General features: G+C 50.5%; 3 protein-coding genes across 5 annotated transcripts; 2 read left to right on the top strand and 1 right to left on the bottom strand.

The window, feature by feature from the left end:
* Positions 1-121: 121 nt before the first annotated feature.
* On the bottom strand, positions 122-6642 carry creb3l4 (cAMP responsive element binding protein 3-like 4). 3 transcript variants are annotated; one of them, XM_084944621.1, is made up of 10 exons: positions 6410-6642; positions 4918-5061; positions 4524-4788; positions 3672-3781; positions 3498-3587; positions 3309-3415; positions 2511-2579; positions 1887-1971; positions 1406-1496; positions 122-1060 (listed from the first exon to the last, which is right to left on the bottom strand). In XM_084944621.1, the coding sequence occupies exons 2-10, from the start codon at positions 5056-5058 to the stop codon at positions 756-758; spliced, it is 1263 nt and encodes a 420-aa protein (XP_084800747.1). In that variant the 5' UTR covers positions 5059-5061; positions 6410-6642; the 3' UTR covers positions 122-755. The 3 variants fall into 3 exon arrangements, with proteins under 3 accessions (XP_084800747.1, XP_084800748.1, XP_084800749.1); XM_084944622.1 differs by lacking the exon at positions 6410-6642 and adding an exon at positions 6149-6403; XM_084944623.1 differs by lacking the exon at positions 6410-6642 and adding an exon at positions 6154-6403.
* A 954-nt stretch (positions 6643-7596) lies between these two features.
* Positions 7597-10888, top strand: LOC146378484 (histidine N-acetyltransferase-like). Its single transcript, XM_084944814.1, has 4 exons — positions 7597-8333; positions 9145-9264; positions 9362-9586; positions 10327-10888. Exons 1-4 carry the CDS (start codon positions 8268-8270, stop codon positions 10879-10881), a joined length of 966 nt encoding a protein of 321 aa, XP_084800940.1. The 5' UTR covers positions 7597-8267; the 3' UTR covers positions 10882-10888.
* Positions 10889-13939: 3051 nt separating this feature from the next.
* LOC146378483 (histidine N-acetyltransferase-like) lies at positions 13940-17357 on the top strand. Its single transcript, XM_084944815.1, has 4 exons — positions 13940-14047; positions 14898-15017; positions 15115-15339; positions 16080-17357. The coding sequence occupies exons 1-4, from the start codon at positions 13982-13984 to the stop codon at positions 16632-16634; spliced, it is 966 nt and encodes a 321-aa protein (XP_084800941.1). The 5' UTR covers positions 13940-13981; the 3' UTR covers positions 16635-17357.
* The last annotated feature ends 577 nt before the right edge of the window (positions 17358-17934 follow it).

The following is a 17934-nucleotide window of genomic DNA, read 5'->3' as shown; positions in this document are numbered from 1 at the left end:
GAAACTGAAACAGGTTCCTCTGCTCGGCCTGCAGGGACCGCCGGATCTGTGAAGTCTGACAGCGTTTAAAGGTCAAAGTTCAGACGCAGCAAAACAAACGAATCAATCCAAGAAACTGAGATCAGCGAAAACAGTTTAATTCACCCAGAAAGACATTTACACACGTTTCACTTCAGGGGGCGCTCTGCACATTCAGCGTGGCCTGAAGTCTGAAATGATGAGGTCACCACGTGCCACAAAGGTGCACAAGCTCCTCGCAGCAGTTTGTAGATGATTTAGCTCCTTTATGATCAGGACACGCTACAAGAAAAAAATCAAACTTGGCAATAATCACTCCAGACGTCACAACTGATTCATTTTTCATCCCAGAAAGAAAAAGAAAAGCGGTCGCCGCACCGCACCACGCTGCTAACATCCACACGCGGCGTTTACGTGGCGTGTGAGCAATGCTGCAACTCAAACAAGTAACGTTTGCTCACGTATTTGTGAAGAAAACCTTTTATTTATTAAACAAACAAAGACTTTTGGCGTACTCGTGACTTGGCATGCTAACAGGCGACGGTGATAAGCCACGGCGAGTTTGAACCTTCACCTTCGTGCTGGATGTCCGTAGATGCTAACAGGGTTTGTTTCGGCGTGAATAATACCGTCTGGTGTTTTTGATCATTTGAAATGCACCACCATAAATCAGCACCGATCAGCTGATCGATCGGCAGGTCGGGTTTTTACATCCTTCAAAACAGGAAGTCCGGTTTCTACATCTCATCGGCGCGTCCTGGTTTGGCCTGATCGCGCCGTCCTCCTCGGACCGTCGACTTCTGGCCGAGGGCGCCGGGTTCCGTCTGCTCGGCAGCAACCACCGAGCCGTTTCCCAACCGGCTCCCCTCCGTACCGTCTGCGTGTTCGTGGTTTTCTGTTGGTTCTGGGAGATTCGACGTTCCCTCAGGAGGTTTTGATTGGCTGAGAGCGGGGGGTTCAGACTGCAGGGACGTCGCACCGTAGGCGTCGTCTGAGGTCGGCTGGGAGGACGACGGATCCGTCAGGATGTTTCTGGAAATCACTGGAAAGATGAAAAAATAAATCATGAGTTCAGCGGTTTGACGTGCCGAGGAGAAAACGCGACCGAAGTTATTCCTAAGATTCATTTTCCAGTCTCTGAGGCAACATTCCTGCCACACCGACAACATGAGACCAGGATTTGAAACATCTTTCTGTAAACCAGACGTGTTTACCTGCGTCGCCATATTTACACAGCGAGCGTCAGGAAGCGCTCGAGCGCCTGAAGAACTATTTTTATTTAAAATGTTCAATCCTACAAACTCTCAGCTTCCCCAAAAGCCTCCATCTAAACCCTGTGCTGCCATCACAGATGCTCAAACAGGAAGTGATGTCACCAGGGACCGACCTCCTGTGGGTCTGTAGTCGTCGTCTGCACGGTGGCGGCTGAACGGGCTGAAGCTCGGCAGGATGATCAGACCGAGAGAGACGAGGATGATCTGAAGACACACACGAGGAGCAGGGTCAGAGTGTGTGTGTGTCTGTGTTCCTGTCTAGCTATCTTTGTGAGGACCGAAATCTGCATTCTACTATACTTGTGAGAACCAACAGTCACTTGTGAGGACACACAACCCGGTCCTCACAAGTTTGAAGCCTTTTTGAAGCTCAAAATGTGGTTTTAGTGTCAGGGTTACAATTAGGTTATGGTTAGGTTTAGGGTCAGGCATTCATTCTTCATGGTTAGGGTTATTAAGGTCAATGAAGGTCCTCACTAAGATAGCTGAACGGGCTTGTGTGTGTGTGTGTGTGTAGGAGCAGAACTAAAACAAACAAACAAACAAAAACAAAACAGACTTCATTCCACCTTAACGGGTTTAAGGTGGTCGTACCAGTAGGCAGGTGCTGGTCTGGGCTCCTTTACTGACCGTCTGCTTGATGAGAGACTGAAGCTGCTGCAGCTGAGCCAGCAGAGACCTGAGGAGCAGGAACACAGGGGCTGGTTAGGGCTTACCTGAGCAGGTCAACCAATCAGCAAGCAGCAAACTCAGCAGGAAGTTCAAGAAGAAACTAAAAAGTAAATCTGACTGTTTCAGACAGACTCAGGTCCTCGTGACTGAGCTGTCCGAGGTTCACATTTAAAGTGAGAGCACAGTGCCCCCTGCTGGTGGGAGTCAGAACCACAGGGAGGTCTCACTGATGTGGATGTTTCTGATCCTGTTTGTGACAGAAGTGTCTGGAATAACATGTCTGTGGTATTCCTGAACACACTAACAATTAATCCCAACTTTCCTCCTTCATCCTCCGAGTCAGGATTCAGGACTGAGGGTCACCTGATCAATTATCCTGGAAAAGCTCATAAATAAACTCATGTCACCAAACTGTGTGAGATTACAATAAAACCTACAGAGTGTGAGCTCGACATCGTTCCCTGTGTTTATGTCACAGGAAGTGACCTCTCTGTGACCTTTTATGCAATCTCCTAACGATCAATAATCAGTAAAGCGTGTTCATACTTGTTACGTTTCTCCAGCTGCTCCACCGTCCGCTGCAGCTCTTTGTTCTGCATCGAGCACGCCGCCGCCCTGTCAGCACGCACACACGCACACACACACACGCACACAGGTGTAAACATGGGGACCTCTGTGCAGACTTTAACAGGACATGAAGCCGTACAAGTAAAGGTTATTTACATCACCGCTCACACAGACGTAACTCTGCCTGTGAGGCTGAGAGCTTTAAAAACACGTTTAGCGCCGTCTTCGTTAACAACAATTTAACGCCAGTAACCCGGCGACGCCGCTCGGTGTAAAGGCGTAACTTTCTGTCGCTCTGAGGTTTCATCACCAATACAACAGGTGGCGCTGAGGTTTCTCTAAGCTGAAGAAGTCGCAGGAGGAAACACAATATGGGGCGGGGTTTGTGGTCACGACGCACCTATAGCATCGATTTAACACACAGCTGTGACTTCCTCATTACTCTGAACCCACAACAAAAACACATCTGAGCTGCTCTGGCTGACACAGAGCAAGCCCCTCCTTCTCCTGCTCATAGCAGCCAATCTGCAGGTGAACGTGTGACAACGCCGCCCTCATCCATCAGCGTTAACCCTCGTGACGCGGACTGCGACACTGGAGACGGCTGAAGGGCAGCGGGGTCACGACCCCTGGAGGATGGAAGGAAGTTCAAATTAAAAGTGAGAGCAGATAAACAAAGGCGGGGGGACGAACTATCGACTCGCTGAAAAAACCTCACAACACATCTGGAAATGGAGTCTCTGTTAGCGACGCGGCGGCGGTCAGCTGGCCGGTTACCTGCTCTCCAGCCCGTCGATGTACTCCTTCCTCCGCCGCCGGCTGTCCTGAGCCGACTGCTTGTTGCGGATCTTCCTCCGGACCTTCTTCAGGATTCGCTCCTCGGCCTGTGAATAAAGTTCAGTTCAAAGTCAGCAGCGTGCACCTGACACAGAAACGCGGCGGCCTGAGAGCATCTGTGCACCCGACCTTGGTGAGGGGGAGGTTGCTGGGCAGCGACACGCCCTCCTGGGTCAGCAGCTTCTGCTCCTCCTCGGTCAGCTGAAGATCCAGGCACAGCTGCAACACAAGAAGAAGAGAGCGTCGTTAGGGCGGAGCCTGACGAAGGACAAAAAGAAAAAAAAAAAGGAAACAGAGGCTCACCAGGTCGTCGTCGAGGCTGGGAGGAGGGACGGCGAGCCGCGGCGCCGAAACCACAGGTAGCTCGCTCACGACGCACGAGTCCGACAGCAGCAGCTGAGAGCTCCACTGATCTGCAGAGAGAGCGCACCACCATTAACAACGCCACTCCTTCCTGTTTCTGCCGCGCTTACATCACACTGTCGATTTTTTCTTTAAATGGGTGGAGTCATAGTTTTTGGCTTCACACCAGGTCGTTTAACAGGAAGCTGAAAGCTTCAGTCTCGTGCCGTGAACGCCACCTAAAAATATTAAACAATGATTTAAAATCATCATCGTTCCAAACTAACCATGACGTCACCAGCAGGGGGCAGTGTTTCATCCGTGTGCAAAACCAGCTCGCAGTTTCACATCAGAACGAGTTCGTAATTAAATTCAATTAACTTTGTTCATGTAGCGCCAAATCACAGCAGCAGTCACCTCAAGGCGCTTTATATTGTAAAGACCCTCCAAACATAGAGACAAACACTCAAGCACTTTGGCGACAGTGGGAAGGAAAAACTCCCCTTTAACAGGAAGTAACCTCCAGCAGAGCCAGGCTCGGGAGGGGCGGGGCTGGACCACTGAGCTGGACATCATCTGCATAGCAATGAAAATATATGCTATAGCTTCTGTTACTCACACGCCCCCTGGTGGAGACACCTGGTACTACATTAAAGTTGGACTTCAGCTGATTCTCAGCATGAATCATCTGCTGATGCTTTAATTAAACAAACTTCTTTAAGCTCAGTCGACGCGAGCATGAAGCTAGCTGCTGCCGCTGAATGTCGCCTGATTCGTCGAATCCTGAACAGCAGAAACAAAGCGTGGCCTCACCGAGCTCGATGGAGATGATGTTCTCCTGTCCAGCTCCAGTCTTAGCACCGCCCAGCCCGCTGATGTCATAAACCAGCTGGTAAACTGTCGTTGGCGCCAGCTGGGTGCCCGCTGCAGTCACTGTGGTGACGGGACTCTCGACGGCGGGGTCCTCGGAGATCCCGCCTTCGCTCTCTGATGACGGGTCAGCCGGTGGCCCGCTGGGAAACACCTCGTTTGGATCGACGGCGTGGAGGACGTCCTCGGAGTCGCTGTCATTGAGAATCTGATGAAGGTCACATTTTACACAGTCACGAACAGCAAGGCCACATCAGACATGGAAAAACTCGCCGCCACTTCAAAGTTTCAGATAAACACTTCCTCTCTGAGTGGTCATGTGATCACAGACACTCACACACTCGGGGTCCACCGCCCAGTCCTGCAGGGGTTTCTCTGAGCCGGCCGGGATGAGCTCTGAGGAGGAGAACGGACCGTCGAGCTGCCAGCTCCCGGATGCCATGACGCCGAGAAACAGCTCCCCGCTCTCTGCATCCATCACCTGCAGACACAGGTACACACCTGGATCAGTACCAGACAGAGTGGGGGGAGGAGGAGGAGCAAGAGGCGGACACTGTGTGGGAAAGCAGAGCAGAGGTCAGAGGTCACAGCTGAAGCTCTTCAGCTCGAGTTCCTGAATACGACACCTTCGCTGTTCTGAAAGCCTGAGACGCTGCAGCAGTGTGCAAAAGGCATCTGTGTGGGTCACATGACCTAGCAGCAGCTGACAAACAGACAAAGCAGGTGTGTGTGTGTGTGTGTGTGTGGAGAGCAGGTAAAGCAGCTCTGAGGAGGACATCCTGGTAGGCACACACCCAAACGCACACACCTGAGCTGAAACCTGATAGGCTGCCAAACGTGTTTCTCTGCAAACAAGCCCGACCTGTCCGACGTCTCTTAGCTTCCAAACACGACAGCGAGGAACCTGCAGACTGAGACCACCTCCAATCCTCCGATTTACCTGAAGTCACATCAGCTGATCAATAAAACAGCCTCACGGGTGAATCCAAGTCGTGCTTCAGAGGGAAACACTCCACCGAGCCAGCCTCAGCTGTACCCGCCACACCTATATCATCACCTGTTGTCCCAATTTTGGCCTAGCAAAGGTCTTCCTGTTAGACTGTACGTAAAAGATGGACACAAGCTGCAGTCCAGCAGTGAGGTGATCCCTCAGACCCTCAGGTTAAAACTTTACAACATGTTTACAGCCCGCTACGGCAGCCTGCGAGCGCCCAAAGAAACCACAAGGACGTTTCTCCTGCAGACTGAGGGCCATTGGTTCATTGGTCGTTTGGTGGCTGCAAACAACCGATGACATCAACAATCAACGCGGGACTTCAACCAGCGGTCAGTGTCACAGCAGCCGTGTCCATCTTTGATATACAGCCTTTGCAAAGTCTCAGCTTGAGACGAACGACATCACAACAACACACCAGGTGAAAGCTCCAACCCAGAGCACGCTCGTCACAGCCAGGGTGGAGCAGAGCTCATCCAACCGGGCTCATTCACTAATGAGGTCCCCGGTTGAGGCGAGACACCCAGAATGGGATTACTTTAGATTACTCAGTCACAGATGAAGGTAAACTCACCTTACCTCCAAAACAAATGGTCCAAGCTCCTACTGTCTACCCAGCAGAGGGTCGAACTGAGCATGTGCAGACTCCCACTGGTCACACCTGCAGTGACACTTATGACTTCTCATAACCGCACAACACACTCCTGTACTTTTACTGTAACAGAGTACTTCTAAACTGAGTACTTTTCTCACTCTTTGTGTGCCATTCAAAAACTTTCCAGGACTGTCCAGGCGCGGTCCCGGTCGGACCGGAGGAGCAGCACAGGATACTCACAGCTGACACACGGAGCTCTGCTGTTGTCGTTTCCGGTACAAACGCTCCGGATCTTCATCAGCGGTGCTCCTCCTCCTCTCTCTTTCTCTCACTCACACACACACACACACACACACACACACACACACACACACACACACACACACACACGGACCTTCGTGTCGCTTCACGGAGGAACACAGAGTCCAGCTGGCAGCTCACAGCCTCCTCCGCCTCTGCGCATGCCCGACTTCTTCTTCTCTTCCTATAATCAGGCAGACTAAACAGAGCCCTCTGCTGTCTGAGGGCCACCAACAGGAATGTTAATAATATTATTATTAATGTCATTATCATAGTAATAATAATAGTAATTATAATTATAATAATAATAATAATAATAATACATTTTATTTGAGGGCGCCTTTCAGAAATCCAAGGTCACCTACAAAAGAAAAAATGAAAAGGACAATAGTTATAAAAATATATAAAATAAGTTAGAATTGCAAAACAAAGCTTGACAACAGATACAATCAGCACTAAAGCGAATTAGCCAGTTTGAACAGTGAGTTCAAATCTGCAGCAGGTTGTTGAAGGTTAAGAGTTGATAAAATGACTCCGGTCTGACGTGATTTACAGCGTCATGGAATATCCAATGACCGTGCATCCGGTGCAGGAGCCCACCCTGGACAAAGATGGAGGGATCGCTTCCATCGGCAGCATGCAGATGTTCCATGTGTCCCTGGACCTGCTCTCCTGCCTCTGGGCTCTGGAGGTTTGAGGCTCTGCTGAAGGTGCTCTGATGATGGTTCCCGTGCTATCAGCCGTCATATGACTCTGTGTCATCGTCAGCTGTGAGGACTTGGGGGGGGGACTAAGGTGTTCCTCTGTAGAGATGCTGAGAGGAGAACCGAATGATTTGGACCTAAGAGGCCTGACCCCACACTTCACCCACATGCCCATCCTGACGGCCACTAGAAGCATTTTCTCAAAGTTAATCTCACAGCAGCTCAATTCACTCTGACCACTACCTGTTGAACCTGAGCAGCAGGTCAGAGGTCAGAGGTTGCTCAGCAGAGGATGCAGAAGCACGAGTGTGATGTGTGCCTCAGGCTGAAGCAGCAGAAAACCTGAACGTCTGTAATGACAAGCACACTGTTCTCTGCGAGTTGGTCAGCACCTGTGCCGACATGTTTGCTTCTCCAACATGAGGCTCCTCCCCTTTGTGTTTTTCTGTTCATTTTTATTAGTATTTACAAGTCTAAACCAGCAAACCCAACCAGAACCCTGCTCCTAAACACCTGCCCCGTCACCGTGACTGCAGCGCTGGCACTTCACCACCAGGTGTGACTGTTTGGTCTCTGAAGGTTTCCTCTTACAGGTAACTCTTTAAATCTCACACCTCCACCATCTGATTGGATGCTGATGGATCCTCTGCTGGTGAAATCCTCGGCAGAGGGCGTGGCTTCAGAAGCTGCATTCACAGTCACCCGAAGTTCTGCAGAAGTGGAGTTTGAACAGTTTGAACTTTACACGCCTGCAGAAAGGATTTCACATGTTTTTAATGCTGAAACAAAGCTTTTAATCTGGAAATCTGAATCAGTTTTACCACTAAAGCACTCAGAGACACAAACGATGATAATCTGACAGATGAAACATCGCTGTGAGAGGCGAACGCTGTCAGCACTCCAGCCCCAGCTGCAGGGGTGTGGATGTTGAACGCAGCCCTGAGCGTTGGCTCAGCAGACAGCTTTCTGACCTCTGGACTCTCCAGAAGCTTCACAGAGGAACCGTCGACCGCTCTCTGCAGGTGCAAAGTGCTTCAGAGGTTCTGGAGACCGAAGCGTGCAGGAAACACCTCAGGGGCTGAAACAGGACCAGGATGTCTGCAGGAGGGGAAGCAGCTGATGTGGTGTACTGCCTGGCCCAGGAGCAGGACTTCCAGCAGGTCCCAACATTTTTCCATTAATAGTCACATGACTCTCTAAAGATCACAGGTCAGAGTGCGAGATGTGAACTCAGGCTGAATGCACAGGCTGAAGCCGCTGATAGGACGACTCTGACCGCGGCTGCTCGAGCGGTTCTCTTCGCCTTTATGGCGTTTGCTCCATAAAACATATGAGGTGAAGGAGTGCACGCCGCTGCAGCACGCCGCTGCAGCACGCCGCTGCACAGCTTTAAAAAAACATTGAACATCCCATAATTTACTGCTGTGACTAACTAAAAAAACCTCATCGCCTCATTTCCTGTTTGCTTCGTCGCTTTGTCAGGCCGCTTTATTTCTCACAGGGACAAATGACACACAGGAAACAGTAAAAAAACGTGGTTATGAATTGCAGGAGTCACAAATTAGAATCGATACCTGAAGAAAATCTGAGCAGTTAAATAAGATCACAGTGATAAACTCTGAGCGCCTCAGACGGACGACGCGTTCAGAGCTGATTTAAAGGTCTAAAGGGGTCTCCGTGGGGACAGACAGACAGAGGCGCGGACACCTTTAGTTTCAGGCGAGGGAGGTTGCTGGGAGCAGCGATGACCTCTGACCTGTGGTTAGCCTGGGAGATGTTGTGGAGGTGATTGATGGAGGGCTTTAACAGCCAAACTTAAAATCAGTGCTGAGCGTCACGGACCCGTGTGTCGTCGTTTGCTCTGCGCCAATTAGAAGTTGTCTGTATTCTGACGTCTGTTTGAGGCGGAGTCAGGAACGCCCAGGTGTCCTCAGAGCGTCGTTCCTAACAGAGCACCGTGTTGTCCCGCAGGTCCTGAACATCTGCACGCCTGAGGACTACAACGGGCTCGATTACATGGCCGCCTTCTTTCACCGCTGGCTGCAGGAGCCTGGACGCGTCGTCTTCATCGCCCGGATCGACGGCAGAGTGGTGAGGCGTGAAGGCGAGCCCTGAGGAAGCAGACCGCAGTTTTCATTTCACGGCTCTGTTTTTTCTACACTGAGCTGCATTCTCCATCTCCCTGCAGGTGGCGCTGGAGTCTGCGCTCCTGGTGGACGGCGGTCAGACGGCAGTACTTCAGGGGCGCAGGGTGGTGTCCGATCTGAGGGGCAGCGGCATCGCCGGCGCCCTCCAGAGGCATGTGACCAACTACGTCTGCCGCTACTACCCAGAAGTCTCTGCTGTGAGGCTGAGCCGAGGAGACAATCCTTCAGTGCAGACGCTCGCCAAGTACAGGCTCATCGCAAAGGAGGTGTGTCACAGTCCACCGGTTTGTGATTGTGACCAAAGTTGGTGATAATGATAATTCTTTATCACAGCGACGTCGCGCAGCTGTTTGCAGAAGCTGATGCGTCTGTTCGAGCGGCGCCGTTCCCTTTATTCTGACCGTGCTGTGCAGAAATGCCGCGTCCTCCTGAAGCACGCAGACTTTCAGTTCATGAACGCCGTGGTTGAAAAGTAAAGCTAACGTGTCGATATTCATAGGAAATAAATCAAAGTTTTTTTTAAAAATAAATAACGACTCAAATTAATTTATAATTACTCTCCTGTTAGGACTGCAGGACCAGCACAGCGTCATCACACTGACGTTTGGTCAGAGATCACCGCTGGCTTCTAGTTATTGCAAGGTGGCCTTTGTTGCTGTGGTTACCGTGATGCTGCAGACACATCCTAAGACTGAGCGTGCTCTGAGCACTTACAGTTGAAGAGTCCGCCTGGTTTTTCCAGCCTGGACTGTAAACGATCCCTCCGTGTCCACTGAATGGAAACTACAGATGTGCGGTTCTTAGTTTGGCCTCAGACTCGTGACGGGGGCGAAGAGCACACATGTCACGTGACTGGATGATGGACTGGATCACAGCATGAATACTCCGGTGGCGTGTTGTGACCAAGCCTGAACTTGGACTTGTTTCCCGAGCGACTGCGATGAGTCGAACCAGAACGGGTAAGTAAACCACAGACTCACCCCGTCCTCTCTGTCGCCCCCTGCAGGCCATCTTGTCTCTGTGCTGTGAGGCGGTCGACCTGGGCTCCTTCATCACTGAGCTTCGATCCAAACATCCGCTCCACGCCGACTCCTCCTGTGGTCCGGTCACGCTGAGCTGGCGGCAGGCTGAGACGCTGGTCCTGTCCGACCACGTGGTTTCCAACCTGCTGCCCGGCAAAACCGTCATCAACGACTGGGAGCCCTTGAAGCCGGTGGAGGCTAACCTAGAGGTGCTGCAGCGCAGAGGCCTAACGTGGATCGTAGACCGTGAGTTCGAGCCCGCTGCCCTCAGTCTGGGCACGCCACCGTATGCCGTACCCTACCGCCACAATGCCATGTGCCTCAACATCAACATCTTTGGCCGCAGTCTGGCATCGGTGTGCGCCGTGTTTCTGGCACAACTGGAAGCTTTCCTGCCGAGTCTTAAAGGTTACCTGGTCTGCCACACCTATGTGGATCCTGGGCTGTGGGCGGGCTTACGTCAGTTCTGTCAGAACAACGCAAACGTGTCATTTTTTAAGGACTACTCGGAGGAAGTCATACTGGAGACAGACCTCTGACTGGCCTCGGCGTGACTGCTCCTCTCGGAGACCAAACGAAGCTTGAATGCTGGCGGATATTTTGACCTCTGCCAGGATTCCTTCAAACACTTCCAAACCTTTTGTCCTGGATTCCCAGGATCCCGTGAGGTTCCACATGTAGGTTTAATTAAATGTTATAAATTTCTTTAAAAGCACTAGTGTGAGTTTTAACAATTCAATAGGAAATCATCATCGTCACTCAGAGGTAACCGCTAGCAGCTGAGAGAACCTCGGTTCCAGGTCAGCTGCTAGAGGTTGTTGTGGAGTTTCAGCACGTTTCAGATATTTTCCATTTTTCCAAACGTTCATAAGTCACGTGTGACAATCGGGAAAGTTTCTCTGCGTTCTTGGAGGATTGAATTGGCTTTGTGAGGACTTTCTTCATCCTTGAACGGTTAACAGCGGTGCCTCAAATTAGGGATGCACCGATACCACTTTTTTGGAAACAACTACGAGTACGAGTACTTGCATTTCAGTACTCGCCGATACCGATACCGAGTACTTAATAAAAACATGATTTAAATTTGCAGGTAACAGCTTTAGTCCTATAATTTAACAAAAAACAAACAAACAAGGGACTAGTTTGGAATTAAGAACATTTATTTAAAATGAAAAGCATGTTGTATGCAACATATTACAGAATAAATAATTATAAAAAAACTACATTTAATTTTAAATTTGTTCGTCTGTTTCTCTGTTTAGAAGTCTCACTAGCACAGTCACAGCTGGGATGACATCAGAGGCTAGTGCGTCGTAGCTGCTCACTTTTTTAGTTGGTTCCTCAAAGGGGGCGAGGATGGCAACAGTCGTCTCCATAAGAGCCCATTGGTGAGCGGTGAGATAGTCAGGGAGTTCGTGCTCGGACACGCCCGCACTCGCTTTTGCTCAATGAGGGACTGGAGCATGTAATACGTGCTGTTCCAGCGCGTCTGTACGTCCTGCTGCAGTCTCTTTATTGGCTGGTTGAGCTGTCCCTGAATGTCCTCGAGGCGGGAGTAGGCTAAGGCGGAATGTTTAAAATGCCCAACTATTTTCCGTCCCACTGCTATAGCATCAGCTATGCTCCTCTGTGCTAATAAGCATGGGTAAATAAGCGTGGGTAAACTCTTTGTACTCGTTGTTGTGTTGGGATTTTAGGTGCTTGATTAAATTACTTGTGTTAAATGCGCTACCTTTTGAGCCTCCTCTGGACAATTTCGCTGAGCACAATTTGCAGTCCGCCTTTGTTTTCGCGTCTTCGTTAACTTTTAAATAGTTCCACACGGCTGACTTGTCTCGCCTCGCTTTCTCCCCGCTCTGAGCTGCAGCCGGGGCCTGGGGGCGGGCACTCGGCGCTTGTGATTAACCCCTTACATGCCGCTCAAACATAGACAGGTCTCAGACCGTGGTATCGGTCCTCGGTATCGGGGGACTTTTAACGAGTACGAGTACTTTAGAAAATGTGGTATCGAGGCCGATACTCGATACCGGTATCGGTATCGGTGCATCCCTACCTCAAATGGCTCCTCGCACTGACGCGTACCTACGAGAAGAGTTTTCTCTGCTAAACAAAGCTTCGTGTTTAAATCTAAGACACTGTCTGATGGACATAAAGTGATTTTTACTGTCTGCGTGTGACAGACGCAGCAGTGTTGACAGGCTTGTCTTTGTGTGGAAGATAAGGTTTACTGTTTATGATCTCATGTGATGCACCTTTACCTGACACACACCTTTATGTTCACCTGCTGACCCACGCATGAAACGTTCTTAAAATCTGACTGTGTCGATATGTAATCACCAGGTTGTTGCTGCTTGAATATAAATAAAATCAGATATTTGAATCTTGATCTGGCTCCTGTGGTCTTTCTGAGTGCCTCGCCCTGTAAATCCACAGAATCAGACGGGAAACCCATCAGCTGACCTCGCCTCATGTTCCACGTGTCCCTGGACCTGCTCTCCTGCCTCTGGGCTCTGGAGGTTTGAGGCTTTGCTGAAGGTGCTCTGATGACGGCTCCTCTGACGGTTCCCGTGCTATCAGCCGTCATATGACTCTGTGTCATCGTCAGCTGTGAGGACTTGGGGGGGGGGGGGGCTAAGGTGTTCCTCTGTAGAGATGCTGAGAGGAGAACCGAATGATTTGGACCTAAGAGGCCTGACCCCACACTTCACCCACATGCCCATCCTGACGGCCACGAGAAGCATTTTCTCAAAGTTAATCTCACAGCAGCTCAATTCACTCTGACCACTACCTGTTGAACCTGAGCAGCAGGTCAGAGGTCAGAGGTTGCTCAGCAGAGGATGCAGAAGCACGAGTGTGATGTGTGCCTCAGGCTGAAGCAGCAGAAAACCTGAACGTCTGTAATTACAAGCACACTGTTCTCTGCGAGTTGGTCAGCACCTGTGCCGACATGTTTGCTTCTCCAACATGAGGCTCCTCCCCTTTGTGTTTTTCTGTTCATTTTTATTAGTATTTACAAGTCTAAACCAGCAAACCCAACCAGAACCCTGCTCCTAAACACCTGCCCCGTCACCGTGACTGCAGCGCTGGCACTTCACCACCAGGTGTGACTGTTTGGTCTCTGAAGGTTTCCTCTTACAGGTAACTCTTTAAATCTCACACCTCCACCATCTGATTGGATGCTGATGGATCCTCTGCTGGTGAAATCCTCGGCAGAGGGCGTGGCTTCAGAAGCTGCATTCACAGTCACCCGAAGTTCTGCAGAAGTGGAGTTTGAACAGTTTGAACTTTACACGCCTGCAGAAAGGATTTCACATGTTTTTAATGCTGAAACAAAGCTTTTAATCTGGAAATCTGAATCAGTTTTACCACTAAAGCACTCAGAGACACAAACGATGATAATCTGACAGATGAAACATCGCTGTGAGAGGCGAACGCTGTCAGCACTCCAGCCCCAGCTGCAGGGGTGTGGATGTTGAACGCAGCCCTGAGCGTTGGCTCAGCAGACAGCTTTCTGACCTCTGGACTCTCCAGAAGCTTCACAGAGGAACCGTCGACCGCTCTCTGCAGGTGCAAAGTGCTTCAGAGGTTCTGGAGACCGAAGCGTGCAGGAAACACCTCAGGGGCTGAAACAGGACCAGGATGTCTGCAGGAGGGGAAGCGGCTGATGTGGTGTACTGCCTGGCCCAGGAGCAGGACTTCCAGCAGGTCCCAACATTTTTCCATTAATAGTCACATGACTCTCTAAAGATCACAGGTCAGAGTGCGAGATGTGAACTCAGGCTGAATGCACAGGCTGAAGCCGCTGATAGGATGACTCTGACCGCGGCTGCTCGAGCGGTTCTCTTCGCCTTTATGGCGTTTGCTCCATAAAACATATGAGGTGAAGGAGTGCACGCCGCTGCAGCACGCCGCTGCAGCACGCCGCTGCAGCACGCCGCTGCAGCACGCCGCTGCAGCACGCCGCTGCACAGCTTTAAAAAAACATTGAACATCCCATAATTTACTGCTGTGACTAACTAAAAAAACCTCATCGCCTCATTTCCTGTTTGCTTCGTCGCTTTGTCAGGCCGCTTTATTTCTCACAGGGACAAATGACACACAGGAAACAGTAAAAAAATGTGGTTATGAATTGCAGGAGTCACAAATTAGAATCGATACCTGAAGAAAATCTGAGCAGTTAAATAAGATCACAGTGATAAACTCTGAGCGCCTCAGACGGACGACGCGTTCAGAGCTGATTTAAAGGTCTAAAGGGGTCTCCGTGGGGACAGACAGACAGAGGCGCGGACACCTTTAGTTTCAGGCGAGGGAGGTTGCTGGGAGCAGCGATGACCTCTGACCTGTGGTTAGCCTGGGAGATGTTGTGGAGGTGATTGATGGAGGGCTTTAACAGCCAAACTTAAAATCAGTGCTGAGCGTCACGGACCCGTGTGTCGTCGTTTGCTCTGCGCCAATTAGAAGTTGTCTGTATTCTGACGTCTGTTTGAGGCGGAGTCAGGAACGCCCAGGTGTCCTCAGAGCGTCGTTCCTAACAGAGCACCGTGTTGTCCCGCAGGTCCTGAACATCTGCACGCCTGAGGACTACAACGGGCTCGATTACATGGCCGCCTTCTTTCACCGCTGGCTGCAGGAGCCTGGACGCGTCGTCTTCATCGCCCGGATCGACGGCAGAGTGGTGAGGCGTGAAGGCGAGCCCTGAGGAAGCAGACCGCAGTTTTCATTTCACGGCTCTGTTTTTTCTACACTGAGCTGCATTCTCCATCTCCCTGCAGGTGGCGCTGGAGTCTGCGCTCCTGGTGGACGGCGGTCAGACGGCAGTACTTCAGGGGCGCAGGGTGGTGTCCGATCTGAGGGGCAGCGGCATCGCCGGCGCCCTCCAGAGGCATGTGACCAACTACGTCCGCCGCTACTACCCAGAAGTCTCTGCTGTGAGGCTGAGCCGAGGAGACAATCCTTCAGTGCAGACGCTCGCCAAGTACAGGCTCATCGCAAAGGAGGTGTGTCACAGTCCACCGGTTTGTGATTGTGACCAAAGTTGGTGATAATGATAATTCTTCATCACAGCGACGTCGCGCAGCTGTTTGCAGAAGCTGATGCGTCTGTTCGAGCGGCGCCGTTCCCTTTATTCTGACCGTACTGTGCAGAAATGCCGCGTCCTCCTGAAGCACGCAGACTTTCAGTTCATGAACGCCGTGGTTGAAAAGTAAAGCTAATGTGTCGATATTCATAGGAAATAAATCAAAGTTTTTTTTAAAAATAAATAACGACTCGAATTAATTTATAATTACTCTCCTGTTAGGACTGCAGGACCAGCACAGTGTCATCACACTGACGTTTGGTCAGAGATCACCGCTGGCTTCTAGTTATTGCAAGGTGGCCTTTGTTGCTGTGGTTACCGTGATGCTGCAGACACATCCTAAGACTGAGCGTGCTCTGAGCACTTACAGTTGAAGAGTCCGCCTGGTTTTTCCAGCCTGGACTGTAAACGATCCCTCCGTGTCCACTGAATGGAAACTACAGATGTGCGGTTCTTAGTTTGGCCTCAGACTCGTGACGGGGGCGAAGAGCACACATGTCACGTGACTGGATGATGGACTGGATCACAGCATGAATACTCCGGTGGCGTGTTGTGACCAAGCCTGAACTTGGACTTGTTTCCCGAGCGACTGCGATGAGTCGAACCAGAACGGGTAAGTAAACCACAGACTCACCCCGTCCTCTCTGTCGCCCCCTGCAGGCCATCTTGTCTCTGTGCTGTGAGGCGGTCGACCTGGGCTCCTTCATCACTGAGCTTCGATCCAAACATCCGCTCCACGCCGACTCCTCCTGTGGTCCGGTCACGCTGAGCTGGCGGCAGGCTGAGACGCTGGTCCTGTCCGACCACGTGGTTTCCAACCTGCTGCCCGGCAAAACCGTCATCAACGACTGGGAGCCCTTGAAGCCGGTGGAGGCTAACCTAGAGGTGCTGCAGCGCAGAGGCCTAACGTGGATCGTAGACCGTGAGTTCGAGCCCGCTGCCCTCAGTCTGGGCACGCCACCGTATGCCGTACCCTACCGCCACAATGCCATGCGCCTCAACATCAACATCTTTGGCCGCAGTCTGGCATCGGTGTGCGCCGTGTTTCTGGCACAACTGGAAGCTTTCCTGCCGAGTCTTAAAGGTTACCTGGTCTGCCACACCTACGTGGATCCTGGGCTGTGGGCGGGCTTACGTCAGTTCTGTCAGAACAACGCAAACGTGTCATTTTTTAAGGACTACTGGGAGGAAGTCATACTGGAGACAGACCTCTGACTGGCCTCGGCGTGACTGCTCCTCTCGGAGACCAAACGAAGCTTGAATGCTGGCGGATATTTTGACCTCTGCCAGGATTCCTTCAAACACTTCCAAACCTTTTGTCCTGGATTCCCAGGATCCCGTGAGGTTCCACATGCAGGTTTAATTAAATGTTATAAATTTGTTTAAAAGCACTAGTGTGAGTTTTAACAATTCAATAGGAAATCATCATCGTCACTCAGAGGTAACCGCTAGCAGCTGAGAGAACCTCGGTTCCAGGTCAGCTGCTAGAGGTTGTTGTGGAGTTTCAGCACGTTTCAGATATTTTCCATTTTTCCAAACGTTCATAAGTCACGTGTGACAATCGGGAAGGTTTCTCTGCGTCCTTGGAGAATTGAATTGGCTTTGTGAGGACTTTCTTCATCCTTGAACGGTTAACAGCGGTGCCTCAAATGGCTCCTCGCACTGACGCGTACCTACGAGAAGAGTTTTCTCTGCAAAACAAAGCTTTGTGTTTAAATCTAAGACACTGTCTGATGGACACAAAGTGATTTTTACTGTCTGCGTGTGACAGACGCAGCAGTGTTGACAGGCTTGTCTTTGTGTGGAAGATAAGGTTTACTGTTTATGATCTCATGTGATGCACCTTTACCTGACACACACCTTTATGTTCACCTGCTGACCCACGCATGAAACGTTCTTAAAATTCTGACTGTGTCGATATGTAATCACCAGGTTGTTGCTGCTTGAATATAAATAAAATCAGATATTTGAATCTTGATCTGGCTCCTGTGGTCTTTCTGAGTGCTTCGCCCTGTAAATCCACCGAATCAGACGGGAAACCCATCAGCTGACCTCGCCTCTGGGGGCAAAGGTCAGTTTCTGGAATCGTCCGAGTGAAGTGAGAAGATATTTCTGTTTCTGTCCTCCAGCCACTTTTTACACATGCACACTTTATAAGGTGAATTAAAAGCTAAATGTTGGTCTGTCGATTGAGTCTCGATGTTCCTGCAGGGAGCCAAAGACGGCTCAGACTGGACGGAAACTACAAACCTTCAGATTCCCAGAATCACACTGTTCTTTCCCACATTATAAAAACCTTTCAGACGCTGTGTTGGATTTCTGCAGCGTTATCGGAGAGCTTTAAAGGTTGTGAACTTTGAGTGTGGGCTTCTTTGTGCTTCTTGGATTGTGGTGTGTGTTTTTGAATGTTTCCCTGGTGTCCACTGTGGAGTTTACTCGGTGTTGTGAAGGTTCCTGTTTGGGTTCAGACCGAGTAGAAAAGTCCAGAAAAGCATCATGTTGTAATCAGCCACAC

Source organism: Perissodus microlepis, chromosome 11 (genome assembly GCF_051167445.1).
Source record: "Perissodus microlepis isolate ML-2025 ecotype Zambia chromosome 11, ASM5116744v1, whole genome shotgun sequence".
Taxonomy (NCBI): Eukaryota; Metazoa; Chordata; class Actinopteri; order Cichliformes; family Cichlidae; genus Perissodus; species Perissodus microlepis.
The sequence above is the reverse complement of the archived record's forward strand: the minus strand, read 5'-3'. Positions and strand labels throughout refer to the sequence as shown.